This window comes from Mycteria americana, unplaced genomic scaffold (genome assembly GCF_035582795.1).
Source record: "Mycteria americana isolate JAX WOST 10 ecotype Jacksonville Zoo and Gardens unplaced genomic scaffold, USCA_MyAme_1.0 Scaffold_43, whole genome shotgun sequence".
Lineage (NCBI taxonomy): Eukaryota > Metazoa > Chordata > Aves > Ciconiiformes > Ciconiidae > Mycteria > Mycteria americana.
Window position 1 is genome coordinate 702,435 of NW_027445630.1, and position 19,376 is coordinate 721,810.

The window sequence follows — 19,376 nt, forward strand, 5'->3', positions numbered from 1 at the left end:
GCAAAGCCGGGCCGTCGGCATGCCAAGTGGCGGCCTTCAACGGGCAAAGCTCGGCCGTTGGCACGCCAAGCGCCGGACTTCAACGGGCAAAGCCGGGCCTTCGCGCGCCAAGCTCGGCCTTCGCGCGCCAAGTAGCGGCCTTCAACGGGCAAAGCTCGGCCTTCAACGGGCAAAGCTCGGCCGTCGGCGCGCCAAGCGGCGGCCTTCAACAGGCAAAGCTGGGCCTTGTCGCGCCAAGCGCCGGCCTTCAACGGGCAAAGCTCGGCTTTTGTGCGCCAAGCGGCGGCCTTCAACGGGCAAAGCTCAGCCGTCGGCACGCCAAGCGGCGGCCTTCAACGGGCAAAGCCGGGCCTTCACGCGCCAAGCGCCGGCCTTCAACGGGCAAAGCCGGGCCTTCGCGCGCCAAGTAGCAGCCTTCAATGGGCAAAGCTCGGCCGTCGGCGCGCCAAGCGGCGGCCTTCAACAGGCAAAGCTGGGCCTTGTCGCGCCAAGCGCCGGCCTTCAACAGGCAAAGCTCGGCTTTCGTGCGCCAAGCGGTGGCCTTCAACGGGCAAAGCTCAGCCGTCGACGCGCCAAGCGGCGGCCTTCAACGGGCAAAGCCGGGCCTTCACGCGCCAAGCGCCGGCCTTCAACGGGCAAAGCTGGGCCGTCAGCGCGCCAAGCGGCGGCCTTCAACGGGCAAAGCTGGGCCTTAAACGGGCAAAGCGGCGGCCTTCAACGGGCAAAGCTGGGCCTTGTCGCGCCAAGCGCCGGCCTTCAACGGGCAAAGCTCGGCTTTCGTGCGCCAAGCGGTGGCCTTCAACGGGCAAAGCTCAGCCGTCGACGCGCCAAGCGGCGGCCTTCAACGGGCAAAGCCGGGCCTTCACGCGCCAAGCGCCGGCCTTCAACGGGCAAAGCTGGGCCGTCAGCGCGCCAAGCGGCGGCCTTCAACGGGCAAAGCTGGGCCTTAAACGGGCAAAGCGGCGGCCTTCAACGGGCAAAGCTGGGCCTTGTCGTGCCAAGCGCCGGCCTTCAACGGGCAAAGCTCGGCTTTCATGCGCCAAGCGGCGGCCTTCAACGGGCAAAGCTCAGCCGTCGGCGCGCCAAGCGGCGGCCTTCAACGGGCAAAGCCGGGCCTTCACGTGCCAAGCGCCGGCCTTCAACGGGCAAAGCTGGGCCGTCAGCGCGCCAAGCGGCGGCCTTCAACGGGCAAAGTTGGGCCTTCACGCGCCAAGCGGCAGCCTTCAACGGGCAAAGCTGGGCCTTAAATGGGCAAAGCTCGGCCTTCGCGCGCCAAGTGGTGGCCTTCAACGGGCAAAGCTCAGCCTTCGGCGCACCAAGCGGCGGCCTTCAACGGGCAAAGCCAGGCCTTCGCGCGCCAAGCGGCGGCCTTCAACGGGCAAAGCTCGGCCTTGGCGCGCCAAGCGGCGGCCAAGAAGTCCAAAGACTACTCAACCACACAGCACCTCGAACCGACAGGCTCTTCCAAAACCAGTTTCACCCTCTAAAGAGCAGATCCACCATCGCGCCGAAGAGCGGCAGCAAATCCAGGTGGATTTAAGGCTGGTTTTGTAGAGCCGCGGCAGCACGATGCGTCTAGAGAAGAGCCTTGAGACGAGCCACCCAAAAGTGGCAACGGACGACTTGGACGTGTCCTCAACTTACCGGCGTCTTCTCTGGTCGGACACACCCCGTTTCTTTAAACGACTCTACGCCGATAATAGTAACTTCATGACGTTCATCCATGTTAAAGAGAATTTACAAGGCAGATGGGGGCCACGTTTCAAAGCACCCACGTTTCGGTTAATTGTCCCTCAAAACTCATAATTTCCGAGGGCGGAACGAACTTTCTTAGAAGCGCGTCGCGAGGATGAAGTCGTCAGAGCCAAACGCCCGCGGTGGAAACGACGGAGGCGATTTTGCTACAGGACCGCAAGTTCACGCAGTCCACGCCGGCAGCGAGTTAACACACGATAAAAAAATAAAATAGAGAGATTCCGCGCTCGCCCTACGCTCAATCAATCAGTAAACACACGAAAAACGCGCCGTGAACGCGACGGCAGGGGCCCTCGTTCAGCCTTTACGCCCGGCGGTACGTCCCGACCTCCACCCCGCGAATCCCCCGACCGAAGGGCAGAAAGCACCAGCCTACCTTCGTCGTCCTCCTCAGGCTGCGCAGGATGTTCCTCCTCCTCGGATCTTCGCCGTCGGCCGTTTCATAGGGGATAACGGCATTATCGCCTTTATACCCTTGGGAAGTCTGGTCTTCCTCTTTCTTTCGAATAGGTCCCAGCTCATCGTCGCTCCCAACGCTGAAGCTGGTTCGGTAGCTAGCGAACCTGCCCAGCCTCGTGCAGCGCGTCCGATACAGCACGGGCTTGCTAACAACCGACACCTTGCGGCCCCGTTCCAGGGAGCTGGTGTCCATCTCGCTGTCCGAGCCGTTACCGCTGCCGTTGGATTGGGTTTTGTTAATGTTTCGGATGGTGATGATCTTGCCCTGGGTGCTGTCGTGAGGCACGGAGTAGATGTTCTCCTCTTCGTTTCTGGGTTTGACCACGGCGTCCATCGGCTCGGCGTAATCGGAAGGATCGAAGCAGTCGGTGGGCAACCAGCTACTAGAAGACACGGACTTCCTCTGTCCGTCCCGATGCCCCTGCTCCAAATACGACAGGTCCCCCTTCGTAATGTCAAAATGCACGGGGGGCTTTGGTTTCACCGGAGGAGGTACTTTGTTGTTCAGCTTGCTTTCAAAAGTGCTCATGACGGAAATGAAAGACAAGCCGTCGTTCCCCTCCAGCTCCATGGAAAGCTTCGAGTGGTCTTTGGGCAGGGCAGGCATGGACGTGTCCTCTCTGAAGGGGCTGTAGGTGGGGGGCTCAACGTCCTCCTCCGAGTCCTGCAGGTTGGAGTTGCAGAGAGGAGAGCCTGCTCGAGGCGAGTTGAACACCTCCTCCGTCGTGCTGCAGGCTTCGGCCACGTTGTCGTACATGTGGGTGGCTTCGATGATGTTTTTTTTCTCCACCACGTCTTTAAAAAACGAGTGGAAAATCTCCAGCTTATGCTGCGGCTGGCTACAAGGTATCGTGGTGAACTTGCCGTCGATCTCCTGGGCGATCTCCTCACCCTCGGTGAGCTGCTCTCTGCTCAAGTCGTTGTCTAGGATGTCTATGGAGCCGTCCGTGAGCGCCACGACCTGTATGGGGATGATATCCTGCACCTCGCAGAGAAAGGCACGGAGCATGGCCAGGGACGCCTTGCGTTTCGCCGAGTAAAAGACAATGTACCCGTGGACGAGCCGGCTTTTCCTAATGCTAAAGGAGGAATGGTAGGAAAGGAGGGAGAGCTCCACGCGCCTCTTGTGCGGCCCGATGGATAACTCGAGGAGGACGGAGCTGCTGCTGCCGCATTGCGAAGGTCTGTAGGTCTGGGACTGCAGGATGGGTAAAAGGATGTCGTCCGCGTTGAAGGGATCGCCGCACATCAAGCACATGACGATGCGAAGGTCGACGTCCGCCAGGTCTTTGATGCTGGAGGTCGAGCTGACGAGGTTTAAGTTGCGTTTCGAGTCCAGCAGCCCTTTCAAAACCTGGCTGATCTGCTTCTCGTTGATGTTACGGCCGTACCCGATGCCAGCGGACGCGGGGTCCAGAAAGACGCACTGCAGCTTGCTCGCGATCTGCTGGCCTTGCTGTATCAAGCTATGTAGCGTCTCGCCACTGGTGTCCCCCCTCTTGTTAACGAGGATGAGCGTCAGAGGAAGGTGAACCAAGTGATTATCCCTCCTGCCGATGGTCGACTCTCTGCTCTTTTCGATGCTTTCCACCACGTAGGACAGCGACTCCTTCGAGTTGTAAAGGCAGAGACAACCGTGAGGCTGAAAGGTGGGTGTCTGGAAAGAGTTAACGGGGAGCCGGACGTTGCCCTCGATCGGCCTCAGGGACAGTTCGTACATCTTACCTTCGATCACGTACTTGTCGTCGTTGGTGCAGAGCGCCCGGATCTCGTTGGCCAGCTCGCGCGCCAAACCGTCCTTGCCGAGGATCACCAGATTGATCCTGTCGATGTTGGAGTCCGAGAGCAAGTTCTTCTGGTTGCGTTCGGAGGGCCTGATGAAGCGGGAGCTGATCAGGTGCTCGATTTTAGAGTCTACGCAAACCGGGCAGCTCGGACACGTTTCCTTCGTCGGGTGGTACACAAAGTGGATATGTTTCAAAATAAGGGCGTCCCGCTCAGCCTGCAGCTTCTGCAGAGCTTTGAACCTTTGCTCTTCACCCAAGACGTCCTGAATGACGCCCATTTTCTCCTTGCTGGGTTTAGCGTCGAGCTCCAGTTCGTAAAACAGCTCCGAGTACTCCAAGAGCAGCTCCTGAAACTCCTCCTTGGCCTTTTCTATGATCTGTTTTTGGTGCTTGCTGTAGATATCCATATAAATAGACTCCTCCAGCCACATGTAAAAATCCTCGTTCATAATGAAACTGCGCGCTTCCTCCCAGGGCTTCCCGGGCGTGATGAAAGGGGAAGTCTCCAGGTTTTCTTTGAAAGCTCTTCTCATTTCTGCCCTTTTCCTCTCATTCCTCAGCTTTTCTAAATGAGCTTCGTAGAGCTGCTCGGCGGGCTGGGTCTCCATCAGGTCGAAGGGAATGCGCTCGTTCTCCATGTTGTCGATGTGGCTCGTGGCATCCCAGGGCGTCTCTTCCAGGACAATAAACCATTTCAGAAAGTCCGGCTTCGTCTCCAAGAGCTTCTCCACTTTTACGCAGCTCAGGTGATCTATTTCGTCCAGGTCCGGGATGAGGGCTTCAAAAGCTTGAGGAAGCATGGCGAGATACATCTTCCGCCGGCGCTCTATGTGCTCCTGCTTGAGGCGGTGGACGTGCTGCAGAAACAGCTTTTTGGCTTTCTGCGTTCCTTCCAGGTAGACGTAATCCTGATATTCCGGAGAGGATTGCATCTTGCGGCTCACGTTCGACCACGTCTCGTTGTGGTTTTTGACGATGCGGCTGACCAGCCACTCGTACTTGTCTTTAGCAGCAGCTATCTGTTGACTTTGTTGTTTCAAAGCTTCGAAGTAGGGGATGATTTTAGTCTTTCCCCGGCTTTTATCGATCAGCTGCACTAAGGTGCTGAAAGCCAAGTCAATGTTCACATTGGATCTAGCCGACGTCTCCACGACCTGGAGGTTCTTTTTGCTTAAGGCAAAAGTATGTGCATCCCTAATGTACCGCTCCACGCCTTCGTCACACTTTGTCAGGACCACCACGATGGGCTTTTTTGTTTTCGCTAGTTGATTGTAAAGATTTGAAACGAATTTGAGCTGATCATCAAAGTTCCTGTTCATACCCCTGCTAACATCAATGCAGAGAAGAAAGCCATCCACCAGCAGCTTTCCATCCGGCATCTGTTTTTGTTCAAAGTCCTGTTCCAGCCCAAGCTGATCAGTGCAAAAGTACATGAGCTTTTCAGCCGACGCCAGTTTGGTCGCAGCAGCCCTCTTGATATAGGGCTGCAGGGCCGTGCTGCGGTGAGGCTGAAAGGTCTGGTCGTCGATAAACTCCGTCTGTTCCACAACATGCATTTTACATTCGACGCAGTCCTCCAGGGAACGCACAACTTCCCCCCAGTAGAGGAAATGGTCATTATTGACCACCCTTCCCCCAAAGTCACTGGTGCTGAGAACCGAAGTGTGGTCCAAATGAAACTCGTCCGCGCTGGGCCGTACGAAGCGGTTGCAAAGGCAGGATTTCCCAATGCCGCACTGCCCCTTCTCCTTCTCCGTCCCGGACAATCCCACCACGCTAATGTTATAGGTGGGAATGCGAACATCTTGCTTTCTTGCCATCATCATCATCCACACATCCTGTCCCAGTCAACTGCTTCCGAGAGGATTAGCGTTTCCGGCACCCGGTGCGACTTGGGAGCTCGGTGGAAGGCGGGGTGACAGTTCTCAAGCCAGGCAGGGCGCCGGGGCGATGAAATTCGTCGTTCCCATCCTGTACGTACCAGCAGCGCTTCAGTTCTTGCTGGTCCCCGTCGTTGGACGGCCGACGTTTCCCCCTAGGAGAAAGAGAAAAAACCATCAGCGTTTCAGCTCAGGGACCCCAAAGCAGACCTGATTCTGCCTGTACGATTTTATACGCCTCGCGCTCGAACGCTAGCGCCGACGCCGGGGAGATACCGACAGCGGCGAAGAGGCGCCAGCCGCAGCATCCGACCAAGCGCTAACCGCGGCGGGCACGGCTTCCCCACCGTCATCGCAAGCGGCTTGTGGGCGCAAACCACAAGCCGACTGCGTTGCGAAGGCAGATCAAGGTCACGGTCTGCCCCCCAGCCGGGCAGGGAGCAGGAAAAATGGGGCAGCGGCGGAGGGACAAGACGAGGGGACGCACGGCGGAGTGGGTTTGCTTCGTGGGCGTTTCCGATTCAACGCCGAAAAGAAAGCGAGCGAAACAAACCGTCCCGTCTTTTCTTTGCCTTTTGACTTAAGATCAAGCGTAGCGCCGGCTTAACGCCCGATAGCGCTTCTACCGGGAGGAGGATTACCTCTTCGCTCGCCGCAGGCAGATGGGGTCTAATAGGATCAGAATAGTTTAAAAAAAAAAAAAAAAAAAAGGCACAGAGATCCAACTAAAGCCTTGAGGAGGTGCCCAACGTGCCCAAAACGTCAGCCGATGAGAGGAAGTCCTCCCAGACGGAGCAGCGCTCGAGGGAGGGACGATCCCCATGACTGCTCTTGAAACTATGAGGGTGGTGAGACACGGGAGCGGGTTGCCCAGAGAAGTTTTGGACGGCCCATCGTGGGAAGCGTTCAAGATCAGGTTGGCCGGGGCTTGGAGCGACCTGATCTAGCGGGAGATGTCCCTGCCCACGGCAGGGGGTTGGACTAGGTGGTCTTTGAAGGTTCTTCCAACCCAAACCCTTCTACGACTCTGTGGATGGGGCTCGGAGCAACCTGATCTAGCGGAAGATGCCCCTGCCCATGGATCTTTGAAGGTCCTTTTCAACCTAAAACCACCTGCGGTTCTACGAAACACGGCAGTTGAGATCATTTGCTTTACAATCAAACAGCGGAAGAGTTTTCAGCTTACGGCAAACTCAAAATTAACTCGCGTGCAGATGACACCACGGGTCGTCAGAACAACCCAAGGAGCACGGCCTTCCACACCGTCTCCTCCGCTTTGATGTCCGGATGGTGCAGTTCTACCAGTTCCCCAGTTGGACTGAATCACACGACAGACAAAGGCCGCTGCGAACCTGCCACGCTGTCGGGCGCTTTGCTTTCAAAAACCTACCCTCACGTTCATTTGATCTCAAAAAAAAAAAACCAACAAAAAAAAAAAACAACCCTGCATTTCACCCCTCCACGAGGTCACCCACATCAGCCGAGCCACCGGGTTACACGATCCAAAGGCCACGGAGAAGAAGTGGGTGTTTGGGCTTAAACGCAAGGATTTGGGGCATTTTAGGAGTTGGTCTGCAAACTCTTGGCTCTTCCGCGGCCGTGCTATTTCCCGCGGGAACATCACTTATCGGCAGCGCGTGGCACTCCTCAAGGTGAGACTCTTGCAGGTAAAAGGGCGTAACAGCCGCAGCACCGGTGCAATGTAAACTATGCTGCCGAGCCGCTGTCAAACCTTTAATTACTTCAAATAATTACTCATCGCTCAATTTGAAGGAACGCAGTTACTCCCCGGGAGGCCGGCCGGGGCTCGGGGCTGCTTGCGCGGCTTTTCCTGCAGCTCCGCAAGGAACGCCGCTCTTCCTCCCGTGGTTTTCTTCAATCCTCGCCGTTTCTCCCCATTTTGGAGGACGAGCCCGGGCGGGTGCCAAACACCCGGACCCTGGCGAGACACCAGCACGCCCCAGCTTACTCCTGGCGCTGTTTTAACTGGTTTGTCTGACCGGCGGCCGAACCGGCGAGCCGTTGTCTCCTCTCCGACGCTCCCGTGCTCCGGCCGGAGAGCCCAGCCGACGTGGCGGCTGGAAACACGGCACGGGCGCCAGGACGGTGGAATTCCCTCCCGGTTGTAAATTTTCTCACCGCGTCCCAGTAGCAGAAAGTCCCCAAAATGGGTCGTTTGGATCTTTGCAAAGATTGATTTAAGCTTTTAACCATCTGGGTCCGAAACGCTTAATCTCGTGCAACAGATGGGTTATCCTCGGGTGCGCCGCACGACGAAGCATCTCCCCGGCTGTGTCCAGCCCTCTCGCCGACGTAAAACCGCTTTCCCAATTTTCTGCAAAAAATAAAACCCCCTGGAGCCGCGGAGCCGCTGATTTCCGAGACCAATTCTGCGACAAGCGAAGGCAGCAATGTACCAAGCGTCCAACAAGGGCGAGGAAGGGCCGGCGTGGAGGATCCTGCACCGCTTCCCACGTTAATCCTTGGCGCAAAGCCGGCAATTTATTAATGAATTGCAGGACGCGGCTGGGGCGGGCGACAGCACCGTCCGACGAATTTCTGATTAATTTGGTGAAATTCAGGTTTTCTGTTCACTTCCGCCTGCTTTTTTCTCTCCCGTCGGCAAAACTCACGGCACGCGAGGTTGCAAAAGCGTTTCCACAAACGGGTTTCGGGAGCAAAAGCGAATTCCAGAGGAGGCAGCTCCTTCGGCTTCGCGCCGTCGCCTTCATCCCGCTCACGTTCGCTCGCGCGAGCGTTTCCTACGCTGGCAAAAAGCAAGGGACATCCGAGCACATTGCGGGTGGGGTTTCCACACCAAAATTATAGAAATCAGATGCGGATAATAGTTCAAAAAAAAATCACCACGCATCCTATGCAACCCCTGCGAGTCATTTCCCCCGTTTCCTCCTGCGGATCAGCTTCATACCTTTAAAATTAGGCTTTAATTACCTAAAAACAAACAAACAAAAAGGTTTCGGAAGCGCAGCGGTGTAAGAGCAGGTTTCGGGGGAGCGCTGGGACGGGTGGCGGGATCCGTCCTGGCCAGCACACGGGAGCCTGCCCGTTTCCACCGGGTTTTTCTGCCTGCGACGGGAAAGCAGCCAGAGGGATCAGCCCGGCGTCGGGATAAGGAACTCACCCCCAGATTGAGACCCAGGAGCCGCAGAAAACTTCACACCCACCCCGTTTTTGGGTGCGCTCACGCCCTCAGCTCCTCGTCCAGCTCAGCCTAACGAAGCGACGTCCTTTCTCCTCTGCTCAGGGCGCAGGAAGGGGAAAACCGGTGTCAAACGGTGCTCGCTTTCGTTTTCTCCCCTAAATCCCTGAGTCAGGAGTTACTCATTTACGCCACAAAGTCCAGCCTGGAGGACCAGGAAGAAGAAGGGACCCGCTCTGCTAATTCCAGCAGAGCGGGGGGGAATTTAGCCCTTGTTTCCTCTTAAGAAGCTGGCAGCAGACCCAAAGAGAAGGAAAAAAAGAAAAAAAGGTATTTTCCACCCCCAGATACCTGAAACCTGGGTATGACCGCAGCCACCAGCGACGACAGCTCACGCAACCCTGACTGCCGATAAGCCTGGGCGGCTGCCGGCGCTAAACCCGGCTTTCCCCGCCAGTCCCCAACGCTCCCCGCGTGCGTGTGTCGCAACAGCCCCAGAATTAATAGCACGTTCAATTAAAGCAGCTTCCCAAACGCTATTAAACCGGAGACAAAGCTTTCTTCATGCTCTCTGCGGCGCTCACCAGGGTCACGAAGGCCCCGGCGGGCGCTGTGGGAGGAGAAACTCCAGCTTGTGACTCGAAAACCCCCAAGGGCAGGGGACCCGACGGCAGCGCGGATGCCGCCAGCCAGTTTTTGGCACGGCTTTTCATTTATTTAAGGGGAATGACCTCCGTGTTGCAGCTCTCTCTCTCCAGGTCGATGGGATCCTCTTCCTCCTCAACCCGCTGCCACAGACGCCCGGGGCACCGAGCGCTCTGCACAGCACGAAGCCAGGGGCAAAAATAACGGCAGAACCGGCGTTTCCGCTGGGAAATCAGATGGAATTAAAGCCAGGGTGCAGAGCGTTTAAGAAGACGCAGCTCCCATCTCACCTACACCTCGTTTGCAGAGCGGTGACCGGCTGGACTGCAGCCCGCCATGGGACAAGCCTCTCCATCCCGCACGGTCCTGCACCCAGAACCCCTCCGAACTTTGCATTTTTAAGAAAATTAAATTTTCAATTAAATAAGCTAAGGCTCTAAATTAGAAGCCGGACTACGCAGAGGCAGAGACAAGAAATGGCAGCCCCGCAGGGCCTTGGGGGGGACGCAGGGCATCTCCAATGCTTCGTTTTCTGGGTGTGTTAACATCACACCAAAAAAAACCAAAACCATCCGGAGCTGCCCGGTGATCCTGCTGCTCCCCAAGCTCTACGTCTCTCCGGCTGCCGGTTAAACCACCCGGCGCCACGGACCAGCCTCAGACGCCAAACCTACGGTCGCTCTGTCCTGTGCAAGTGGCAAACCTGAACTTGCTCAAAGCCCTAAAAACCAAAAAAAACCAACGGTGAAGATTAGAAACGGGAGGACCGGGTTCGGCGTTCCCCTTCCCCGGGAAAGGCACGCGGTACGATCCCACCCCAGCAGGCGATTCAGGTAGTCCGGAACCAACCGCGCTTATTCCCAGGCATTTCGGCGAACCCGGCCACGGCGTCATCGAAGCGCCGTGAACAGATCCGATGGTTTAAACGGTGGAAAGACCTGGCCAGGAGCCAAGCGGCCCGGGCGCGCTCTCCCCAGCGGGATCGTTAAATCTCTCGGACTAAAAGGAAAAGGGGTTGGGGGGGGGGGGGGAGGAAATAAATACGTGGTTAAACAGCATCTCGCAACGGGCAGGCAAAGGTTTTTCCGCAACGAGGAGGTAGCCAGGAGCATCTCGCGGCACAGCAAAGGCGCGGCTGAGGCCGGGATAACGTTAAGCAAAAATTAATACACCTTGAGGTTACAACCCCTTTCCAATAAATCGTTATTTCTCCATCCTAAGATAAATATCCTGGACGGTTACCCCCAGGAAAACGACACAGCAGGGGATAAAAAAAGAATCTTTTTTTTTTTTAAAAAGTGCCGTTTCTTCTCATCTAGGTATTTAAAAGTTGCCCTAACGCTGCCTTCAACACGAGGCGCCGCCGCCGCGTTCATCAACTCATGAAAAGGTTTCTAAAACGTCCCGAGACAAAAGGCAAAGGTCAAGTGCTATCGGGATGGGGAAAGGGATACGCGGCGCTGCGTGAATATTAATCGTCTCGTGCCGCACGCTCCCCTCCCGCAGCTCTCACCGTCAGCGAAGCGCCGGGCAAAAGCAACCTCTTACAGGGCTTGTTTTGGGGTTTTGGGTTTTTTTTTTTTGGTGTGCCGGCAGCGGAGACAGACTTGTTGCTCACCGGCTCTCCGCAAACACGTAGGAAAGAACGATGGGCGGCAAGGCGCGAGCTCTCCGCGGGGACTCGAGCTTCTCTCCTAACGAAGGGGGTTTCACAAACGAGCAGACCGTTGGTTACGGCGCGGCTGTAACCCCCTTCCCCGGCCAAGGCCAGCTCCTCCAGCGGCGTTCCCGGCAGGAGAAGGGGAGAAAGCAGCTTTGAGGCGGGTCGGTAGAAAGGCGGCGTTGGGTTGAGTCGTTGGCTCCGCCAACAGCTTCACGAGGACTCAGACTGCAGGGTTACACGTAGACGCTTATATACGCGTATACGTCTATGTGTGTATATATAGAGAGAGTCACAGAAGGGTTTGGGTTGGAAGAAGCTTCAAAGACCACCCAGGCCAACCCCCTCCCGCTAGATCAGGTCGCTCCAAGCCCCGGCCAACCTGACCTCGAACACTTCCCACGACGGGGCATCCAGAACTTCTCTGGGCAACCCGCTCCCGTGTCTCACCACCCTTATCGCAAACAATTTCTTCCTCCCGTCCGACCTAACCCTCCCCTCTGTCAGTTTAAAGCCGTCGTCCCTCGTCCTGTCGCCGCGGACCCTGCTAAAAGCCTCTCTCCGGCTTTCTTACGCGCCCCTTTAAGGACGGAACGGCCGCAGTAAGGTCTCCTTCTCTTCTCCAGGCTGAACAACCCCAGCTCCCTCAGCCTCTCCCCGCAGTAGAGCTGCTCCAGCCCCGCACCATCTCCGCGGCCTCCTCTGGACCCGCTCGAGCAGGTCCGCGTCCGTCTTGCGCTGGGGACCCCAGAGCCGGACGCAGCGGGGGAGAATCCCCTCCCTGGACCTGCTGCCCACGCTGCTTTGGATGCAGCCCAGGAGACGCTCGGCTTTCTGGGCCGCGAGCGCACGTTGCCAGCTCACGGCCCGCTTGTCACCCCCCAGCGTCCCCACGTCCTTCTCCGCAGGGCTGCTCTCCATCCCTCCCTCCGTCCCCCAGCCTGCGCCGGGAATGGGGATCATCCCCACCCAGCTGCAGGACCTTGCGCTCGGCCTCGGCGAACCTCATGAGGTCGACGTTGGCCAACGTCTCCAGGTCCCTCTGGACGGCAGCTCTTCCCTTGAGGGTACCGAGGGCACCGCTCAGCTTGGCGTCCTCTGCAATCCCACCGTCTAGGTCGTTGGTGACGGTATTGAACAGTACTGGTCCCAGTACGGACCCCTGAGGGACACCGCTCTTGGCTGATCGCCATTTGGACATCAAGCCGTTGACTGCAGTCAACGTATACGTCCGTACATTTATATATATCTATATTTATGGACCAACCGGAGCCCTTCCCGGTGCGTTGCCACCAACAGCCCCAGAGGCGTTCAACCCAACCAGAGCAAAAGCCCACCAGAAACATCTCCGCAGCGAGGACGGAGCCGTCCGTCCCACCCAACCCGGGCGGTTAACGGCTCCGCCACCGGTCACCTCGCCGAGAAGGTACCAGAGCGTCAACCACCCCGCCCCGCCGGCTAACCGACTCGAAACTCGTTTTCAAGGAAAATAAACCGGGGCAACGTCCAAATGACTCAACGAGGACGAGGCCAAAGGATGAGGATCATAGAGGTCCCTCAGCGAAGGAGCAAAGACCAACCGTTGAGTCCCAGCCCGGCCAGCCAAACGCTGGCGCACACCGTTTAAGTCGGCCGCGGCCAGAGGATGACTAATCGGGCTTCGAGCCCAGCGCAAACGCGAGCATCACCTTCCGCGACAGCCCCGCCGAAACCTCGCGTCGCCGTAAAAGTCGCTTTTACGCCCCCCAATCCCGACCGCAACCGCGAGAAATCCCGTTTCCGTCAGAAAAAACGAGCGGACCTCACCGCCCCAACCCCTCGCCCGCCCCGATTAAGCCAATTCACCCCAAAACGAGGGCCGCCATTGCCCCGCGGCTGTCGGGCGGCCACAGACACCGCGGGCACGAAGCTCAGCACGTGCCTACCGCCCTGATTATCCTGGTTTAACCAGAGTTTGGTGGCGGGGAGGGAAGACGTGGCCGCAGGGAGGCTGGACCTCGGCCGTTATCTCATCGGGCGTCTTTCCGCGGGGTTTCACAGCCCCGCCGGACGCTCCCCAGCCAAACCACCCGGCTCCCGAGGGGACCAGCTCCTCCTTCCACCGGCATCAAGAAAACCCACCGTGGTTTGGGGGAACGGCAGAAAATTATCCAGGTATGAAAACACGGACCTCTACGAGATGCTCACGGTCGGATCGCGCTGCTCCGGAGAGGACGAGCTTCCAAACTGGCATCCCCAAAACTACTCCGGAGCCAGGTAAAGCCCAAACCTCTCCAAAAATCACCATTTGCTGATACCTCGAGCCGGGCGATGCCACGAGGACGGAGGGAAAACCCACCTGGGGAGCAGACGCGGGCGTGGAGACACCGGGAGGGAACCGAGGCCGGCTGGGCAAGAAGGGGAAAAAAAAAAAACCAAACCTAAAGACTAAAAAAAAGAAGAGCAAAGCGGGTGCGGAGAGGAAGGAAGAGCCGGAGCGCAGACACCGACACTCTCCGGGAGATGCTGCTCGCGCTACGCTCCGGCAAAGGATGCCGTTTCGGATGTGCCGCTCCCCGAATCCCATCCTCCGAGCGGGACAAGGAGACGCGTGAACACCCGAGCAAGGAAAGTCCCAAAATCGGACGTTTCGCGCAGCTCAGAACCACAACACCCCCTTTTTTTTTCCCCCCAGGGTGGCAAAGGAGAGGCCAAAGCTCCCCAAGGCTCGGAGGTGAGCGGTGCCGCCCCGAAACCCCCAGGAACGCGGAAGGAGAAAGGGGGGGGGGAATAAAAAAAGAAAAAATTTAAATTTATTTTCCTAAGCACCACCAAAAGCCTGACGGAGCGCGTTACCCTAATTAAGCTTTCCCAAATCGGGAGGGAATAAGAAAAGCAGCGGGAGCCCCGGCGCAGGAGCAGGCGTCCTCCGCGGCGCAGGCTCGGCGCCCGGCTCAGCACCTTTTTGGGTTTTTAATTTTCAAATCAAGCGGTTTCTCAAATCTGCCCCCCCCCCCCACCCCCACCCCTCCCCGGGTCGGCGGGGAGAAAGCAGAAATCAATGAATTCAGGCCATTAAAAATTACATCACCAGCCGGCCCGAGCGCGCGTCAGGCCCGTCTTTATCTCTGCGGATTTAAATGCCAATTACCGGCGGCTCGTGCGGATACGGCAGCTCCTGGAGGAAAAAAAAAAAAATAAAAAAAAATAAAAAAAAATAAAATAAAAATCACTATCGAGAAATCAAAGCCCCCGTTTCCGTTAAAAACCCCCAAATATAAAGAATCATTGTGCGAAGCTTAATCTCCCGGCGAATGCCTTAACCGTTTCTCCGGCCCGCAGCCGGCGCCATCAATTTATTACCGAATAAAAAGGCGTTTTTTTGGTTGTTTTTTTTTTTTTTTTAATTGCCGGTGGGCATCGCCGCAACGACGGCTTTGCTCCGGGGGAGCCGGGGCAGCTGCCGGCGGGCGGCTCCGGTGGAACCCCAACCTCGTCTCGGGGTGGGGGGGATCGCTGCCGGTGCCGGAAAAACCGGAGGAACGCGGGTCGGCGGAGGAAGATTTCGGAAATGGGCCGGAAAAATGAAAGGGAGGGGGGAAAAGGGGGGGGGGGGTTGCCACCCAAAAAGGCGGATGCTGGAGATGCCCCCCTCCCTAAAAGAGCTGGGGGGGGGCACCCCGAAAAGGCGGCAGCACCCCGAAAACCAGCCTGCGGCTTTGCCGGTGCAGGGAGGGGGAGACCCCCCTCTCCCTCCCCTTTTCTTTTGGGGGGGGGGGTTAGGGCTTGCCCCCCCCTCTGGGGGGGCTGAGGAGGGGGGAAGCCGGGTCCTGTGGCTGTCCCCGTTCTGGGGGACCCCCCCCCCCCCGGAGCCCCCCCACAGACCCCAGCCCCTCCATGAGACCCTTCACAGGGGCACAAATCTGAGGGAGGGGGATACCTGCCTCGCCCCTCCCCAAAGTGGGGGGACAGGGTGATCGCACCCCCCCCAAAGTGGGGGAGCAGCCCCCCCCCATAAACGGGGGTCCTTGGGGATGGGGGGAGAAGCCCCCCAAGCTCTTAATGGGGAGGGGTCTGCACTCCCCCCCCCCGCCGAGGGGGTGTCTCCTCCCTCCCCTCCCTTGCTGGTGGGGGGTCGCTGATCCTTTAAGGGGGGGTCTCCCCTCCTTCCCCCTAACTTGGGGGGTCCAGCCCCCCCTTAAGGGGTCTCCCCTTCCCTCCCCCCCCCAGGACCCCTCCCCTTAACGGGGGGTTGTCTCCCCTCCCCAGGGACTCCCCCCTCGCTGGACCCCTCCCCTTAAGGGGGGGGGGGTGTCTCTCTCCTAAAGGGGGGGGTCTCCCCACCCCACACCTCTCCCCTAACGGGGGTCTCCCATCCCAGGACCCCTCCCCTACAAGGGGGGGGGGGGGGCGTCTCCCCTTAAGGGGAGGGGGGGGTCTCCCCTGCCCGGACACCTCCCCTTAAGGGGGGTGTCTCCCCTCCCCGAGAGGGTCTCCCCCCCTCGGGGGGTGGTCTCCCCTCCGGACCCCTCACGGGGAGGACCCCCAGGCCCGGGATGAGCCCCCCCACCCCGTTCCCCCAGTGGCGGGGTTCCCCCTCCCCTCCCCGAGCTGTGGCCCCGCTCCCCTCCCGGCTCCCCCCGCCGGGGCTGTGGGCCGGCCCGGCGGGTCCGCGGCCGGCGGGGGTGGGGCGGCCCCATTGTTCCCAGCCGGGGGGGGGGGCGGAGGGGGGGGGGGGGGGAACACGGGACCGCTCCTTACCGTGACGGCGGCGGCGGCGGCGGGCCGGGCCGGGGGCGGCGGGCGGAGGCGCCATGTCCCCCCTCGGGGCGGCGGCGGGGGGCGGCGGGCGGGGCGGGGGCGGCGGGGCCGCCGGGGCGGGCTCGGCCTGTAATGGCGGCGGCGCCTTCCTCCCCCTCCCCTCCTCCTCCTCCTCCTCCTCCTCCTCCTCCTCCTCCCCCTCCCTCCGCCTCCGCCTCCTCCCGCGCGGACGGGGGCGGGGGGCGCGCGCGGGGCGGGCGGGCGCGCTGCGGCGGCGCATGCGCGGCGGGCGGGGAGGAGGCGGAGCGATGCGGCAGCGCGCGGGGAGGAGGAGAAGGGGGAGAGCGTCGGGAGCGCGCATGCGCGCGGCGCCGCCCTACAGCCGCTGACCGCCCATCCCCGCCCCTCTCCGCTCTCCCGGTGTCACCGGGGTCCTGTCCGGGAGCGGCCGGGGCTTCACGGGGGCAGCCCCCGCCCCGGTAACCGCGGAGCCAGGCCCGGGAGGGGCCCCCGCGGCCTACAAGGCCTGGCCGCACCGCGGCCGCCATTACCGCCGGGCGAGGCCGCCCCCTGCCGGCGGCGGGCAGAAGCGGAAGCGGGGGGATATATCCCAGCTTGCCCCGCGCCCGCGCAAAGCCCGCTGGGAAATGTAGTCTGAAGATAGAGCCGGGAACTACGAGTCCCGGCGTGCCCCGCGGCCGGAGCGGATATCCGGTGGGAGGGAGGGAGGGAGGGAGCGGGCCGGCCCAAGCAGCGGCGCGGGGGGGGCACGGGCCGGGACCGCCATGGTGAGGAGCCGGGGGGGGTGGGGGGGACACCGGGCCGAGCCCCGGTGGGGAGAGCCCTGGGGGTCTCCCCCTGATGGTGTTTGGGGGGGCAGAGGCCTTGGAGGGGGGATATGGGGGTGTCCTGTGGGGCGCGGTGGCTTGGGGGGGGGTCTATAGCGTGTCCCCTTATAGCGTCCCTATAGGGAGCGGCTTGGGGGGGGTATTGGAGCTCCCCACGGGGCAGGAGAGCTCGGGGGGGGCTCCTATAGGGCACCCCATTATAGTGTCCCTATAGGGAAGGGCTGCTTGGGGGGGACCCCCATTATAGTGACCCTATGGGTGGGCCCCAAAAAAAGAGGATTGGGGGGGGGGGAACCCCCAACCCCCTGCTCTGCCCCCCCCCCCCAGCCCCAATCCTCCATTTTGTGTGTCCCCCGGGGCAGATCCGCTTCATCCTGATCCAGAACCGGGCCGGGAAAACCCGCCTGGCCAAGTGGTACATGCAGTTCGACGATGACGAGAAGCAGAAGCTGATCGAGGAGGTCCACGCCGTCGTCACCGTCCGCGACGCCAAGCACACCAATTTTGTGGAGGTAACAACCCCCAAAAAGTTCAAATTTCACCCCAAATCTCCCGCTTCCCCTTTTCCCTATCCGTGAGGTAAGCCTGGAGCTCCGGCATCAACCCCGAGGCCGAGCGCTGCGGGTTTTCCCGGCAGGGATGAAGCGTGCGGCCGTGTTGGGCTGCGTCCCGCTCCTCCCAGTCCTCCCAGTTCCCTTTTTTTTTTATTTTTTAATTTTTTTTTAACATGCGTCTCCCCTCCTTCCTCCCAGTTCCGCAACTTCAAGATCATCTACCGGCGTTACGCGGGGCTTTACTTCTGCATCTGCGTCGACGTCACCGACAACAACCTGGCTTACCTCGAAGCCATCCACAACTTCGTGGAGGTGAGGCGACCGCCCCTCGGCTCCCTAATTTTTAATTAACGCGCCCGCGCTAACGAACGTCGCCGCCCTTCCTTATCGCGCGCTCGCGTCCTGCCCGTCCCTCCCTCCCGCAGGTCCTCAATGAATATTTCCACAACGTCTGCGAGCTCGACTTGGTCTTCAACTTCTACAAGGTGAGGAAAAAGGAGGGGGGGGTGTTCCCTCACGCCCTGAGGAGGGGGGGGAAGGTTTTTGGGGAGCCCCCCACCCCAAATGGGGGTCGCGGGGATGTCGCCTTACGCCGTTGGGGCCCGGCCGCAGGTCTACACGGTGGTGGACGAGATGTTCCTGGCTGGGGAGATCCGGGAGACGAGCCAGACCAAGGTGCTCAAGCAGCTCCTGATGCTGCAGTCGCTGGAGTGAGCCGGGACCAAATCCCCCCCCCCCCTACCCCCCCAGCCTTCCTCCTCCTCCTCCTCGGCCCCCCCAGGAGGGTGACACGGGGTTCTTAAGTGTCGCGTGCGTCCCCACCCCTCCCCTCCGCGTCCCCCGTCGTCGTCGTCGTCGTGGTGTTGTGAATAAACGTGGCTGCGATGTGCCGGAGCCCCCGCGCCTCTCGGGGCCAGGACGGGGCAGACCTGCCGCCATTTTGGCACAAAATCAGGGGGGGGGGGCCTTGTGCCCCCCCCCTTGCCCCGCTGGGGGTGGGGGGGCTCGGCCGGGACCCCCACGGCTGGGCCAGCGTGAGGCAGGGGGGGTCACTGTCCCCCACCTCCGGTCCCTTCCCGCTCCTCTGCCTCTGTCTGTGGGTGGTGGCTGGGGGGTGGCCGGGAGACCCCAGGGGTGGCCCAGGGGACTTTTGGGGGTGGCCAGGGACTACTGGGGTACCCCAGGGTGGTTGGGGACAGGTAGGGTGGCAGAGGGACCCCCAGGGTGGGTGGGGGACCCCTGGGGACCCCGAGGGTGGCCCAGGGGACCCCCCCAGGGTGGTTGGGGACAGGTAGGGTGGCAGAGGGACCCCAGGGATGGCTGGGGGGACCCCCAGGGTGATGGGAGACCCCTGGGATTAAGTGGGGACCCTGGGGGTGGCCCAAGGGGACCGCAGGATGGGTGGGGGGGACTCCTGGGGACCCCAACGGTGGCTGGAGGTGGCCCAGGGGACCCCCAGGGTGGGTGGGGACAGGTAGGGTGGCAGAGGGACCCCCAGGGTGGGTGGGGGACCGCTGGGGACCCCGAGGGTGGCCAGGGGACCCCCCTAGGGTGGTTGGGGACAGGTAGGGTGGCAGAGGGACCCCAGGGATGGCTGGGGGGACCCCCAGGGTGGGGAGGGACCCCTGGGGTTAAGTGGGGACCCTGGGGGTGGCCCAAGGGGACCGCAGGATGGGTGGGGGGACTCCTGGGGACCCCAACGGTGGCTGGAGGTGGCCCAGGGGACCCCCAGGGTGGGTGGGGACAGGTAGGGTGGCAGAGGGACCCCCAGGGTGGGTGGGGGACCCCTGGGGACCCCGAGGGTGGCCCAGGGGACCCCCCCAGGGTGGTTGGGGACAGGTAGGGTGGCAGAGGGACCCCCAGGGTAGGTGGGGACCCCCTCTGGGGG

General features: G+C 60.4%; 3 protein-coding genes across 12 annotated transcripts in view; 1 reads left to right on the forward strand and 2 right to left on the reverse strand.

Annotated features, from left to right (window-relative positions):
• Positions 1 to 16,209, reverse strand: part of ARHGAP35 (Rho GTPase activating protein 35) — a 30,241-nt gene extending 14,032 nt beyond the window's left edge. For 8 of the 9 annotated variants that reach the window (XM_075490006.1, XM_075490005.1, XM_075490004.1 and 5 more), the window contains exons 1-3: positions 16,087 to 16,209; positions 14,417 to 14,503; positions 2,132 to 6,036 (exon numbers count right to left, since the gene is read on the reverse strand). In XM_075490006.1, the coding sequence (XP_075346121.1) occupies positions 2,132 to 5,830 (3,699 nt within the window). In that variant the 5' untranslated portion in view covers positions 5,831 to 6,036; positions 14,417 to 14,503; positions 16,087 to 16,209. Of the gene's footprint in view, positions 1 to 2,131; positions 6,037 to 14,411; positions 14,504 to 16,086 lie in introns of all 9 variants that reach the window. The other variant, XM_075489997.1, reaches the window with a different exon arrangement.
• Positions 1 to 19,376, reverse strand: part of SNRPD2 (small nuclear ribonucleoprotein D2 polypeptide) — a 70,281-nt gene that overhangs the window by 21,867 nt on the left and 29,038 nt on the right. The window lies entirely within an intron of this gene.
• On the forward strand, positions 16,457 to 18,382 carry AP2S1 (adaptor related protein complex 2 subunit sigma 1). Of its 2 annotated transcripts, none has more exons than XM_075490008.1 (5): positions 16,457 to 16,565; positions 17,297 to 17,446; positions 17,687 to 17,800; positions 17,914 to 17,973; positions 18,101 to 18,382. In XM_075490008.1, the coding sequence occupies exons 2-5, from the start codon at positions 17,354 to 17,356 to the stop codon at positions 18,200 to 18,202; spliced, it is 369 nt and encodes a 122-aa protein (XP_075346123.1). In that variant the 5' UTR covers positions 16,457 to 16,565; positions 17,297 to 17,353; the 3' UTR covers positions 18,203 to 18,382. The 2 variants fall into 2 exon arrangements, with proteins under 2 accessions (XP_075346123.1, XP_075346122.1); XM_075490007.1 differs by lacking the exon at positions 16,457 to 16,565 and adding an exon at positions 16,809 to 16,874.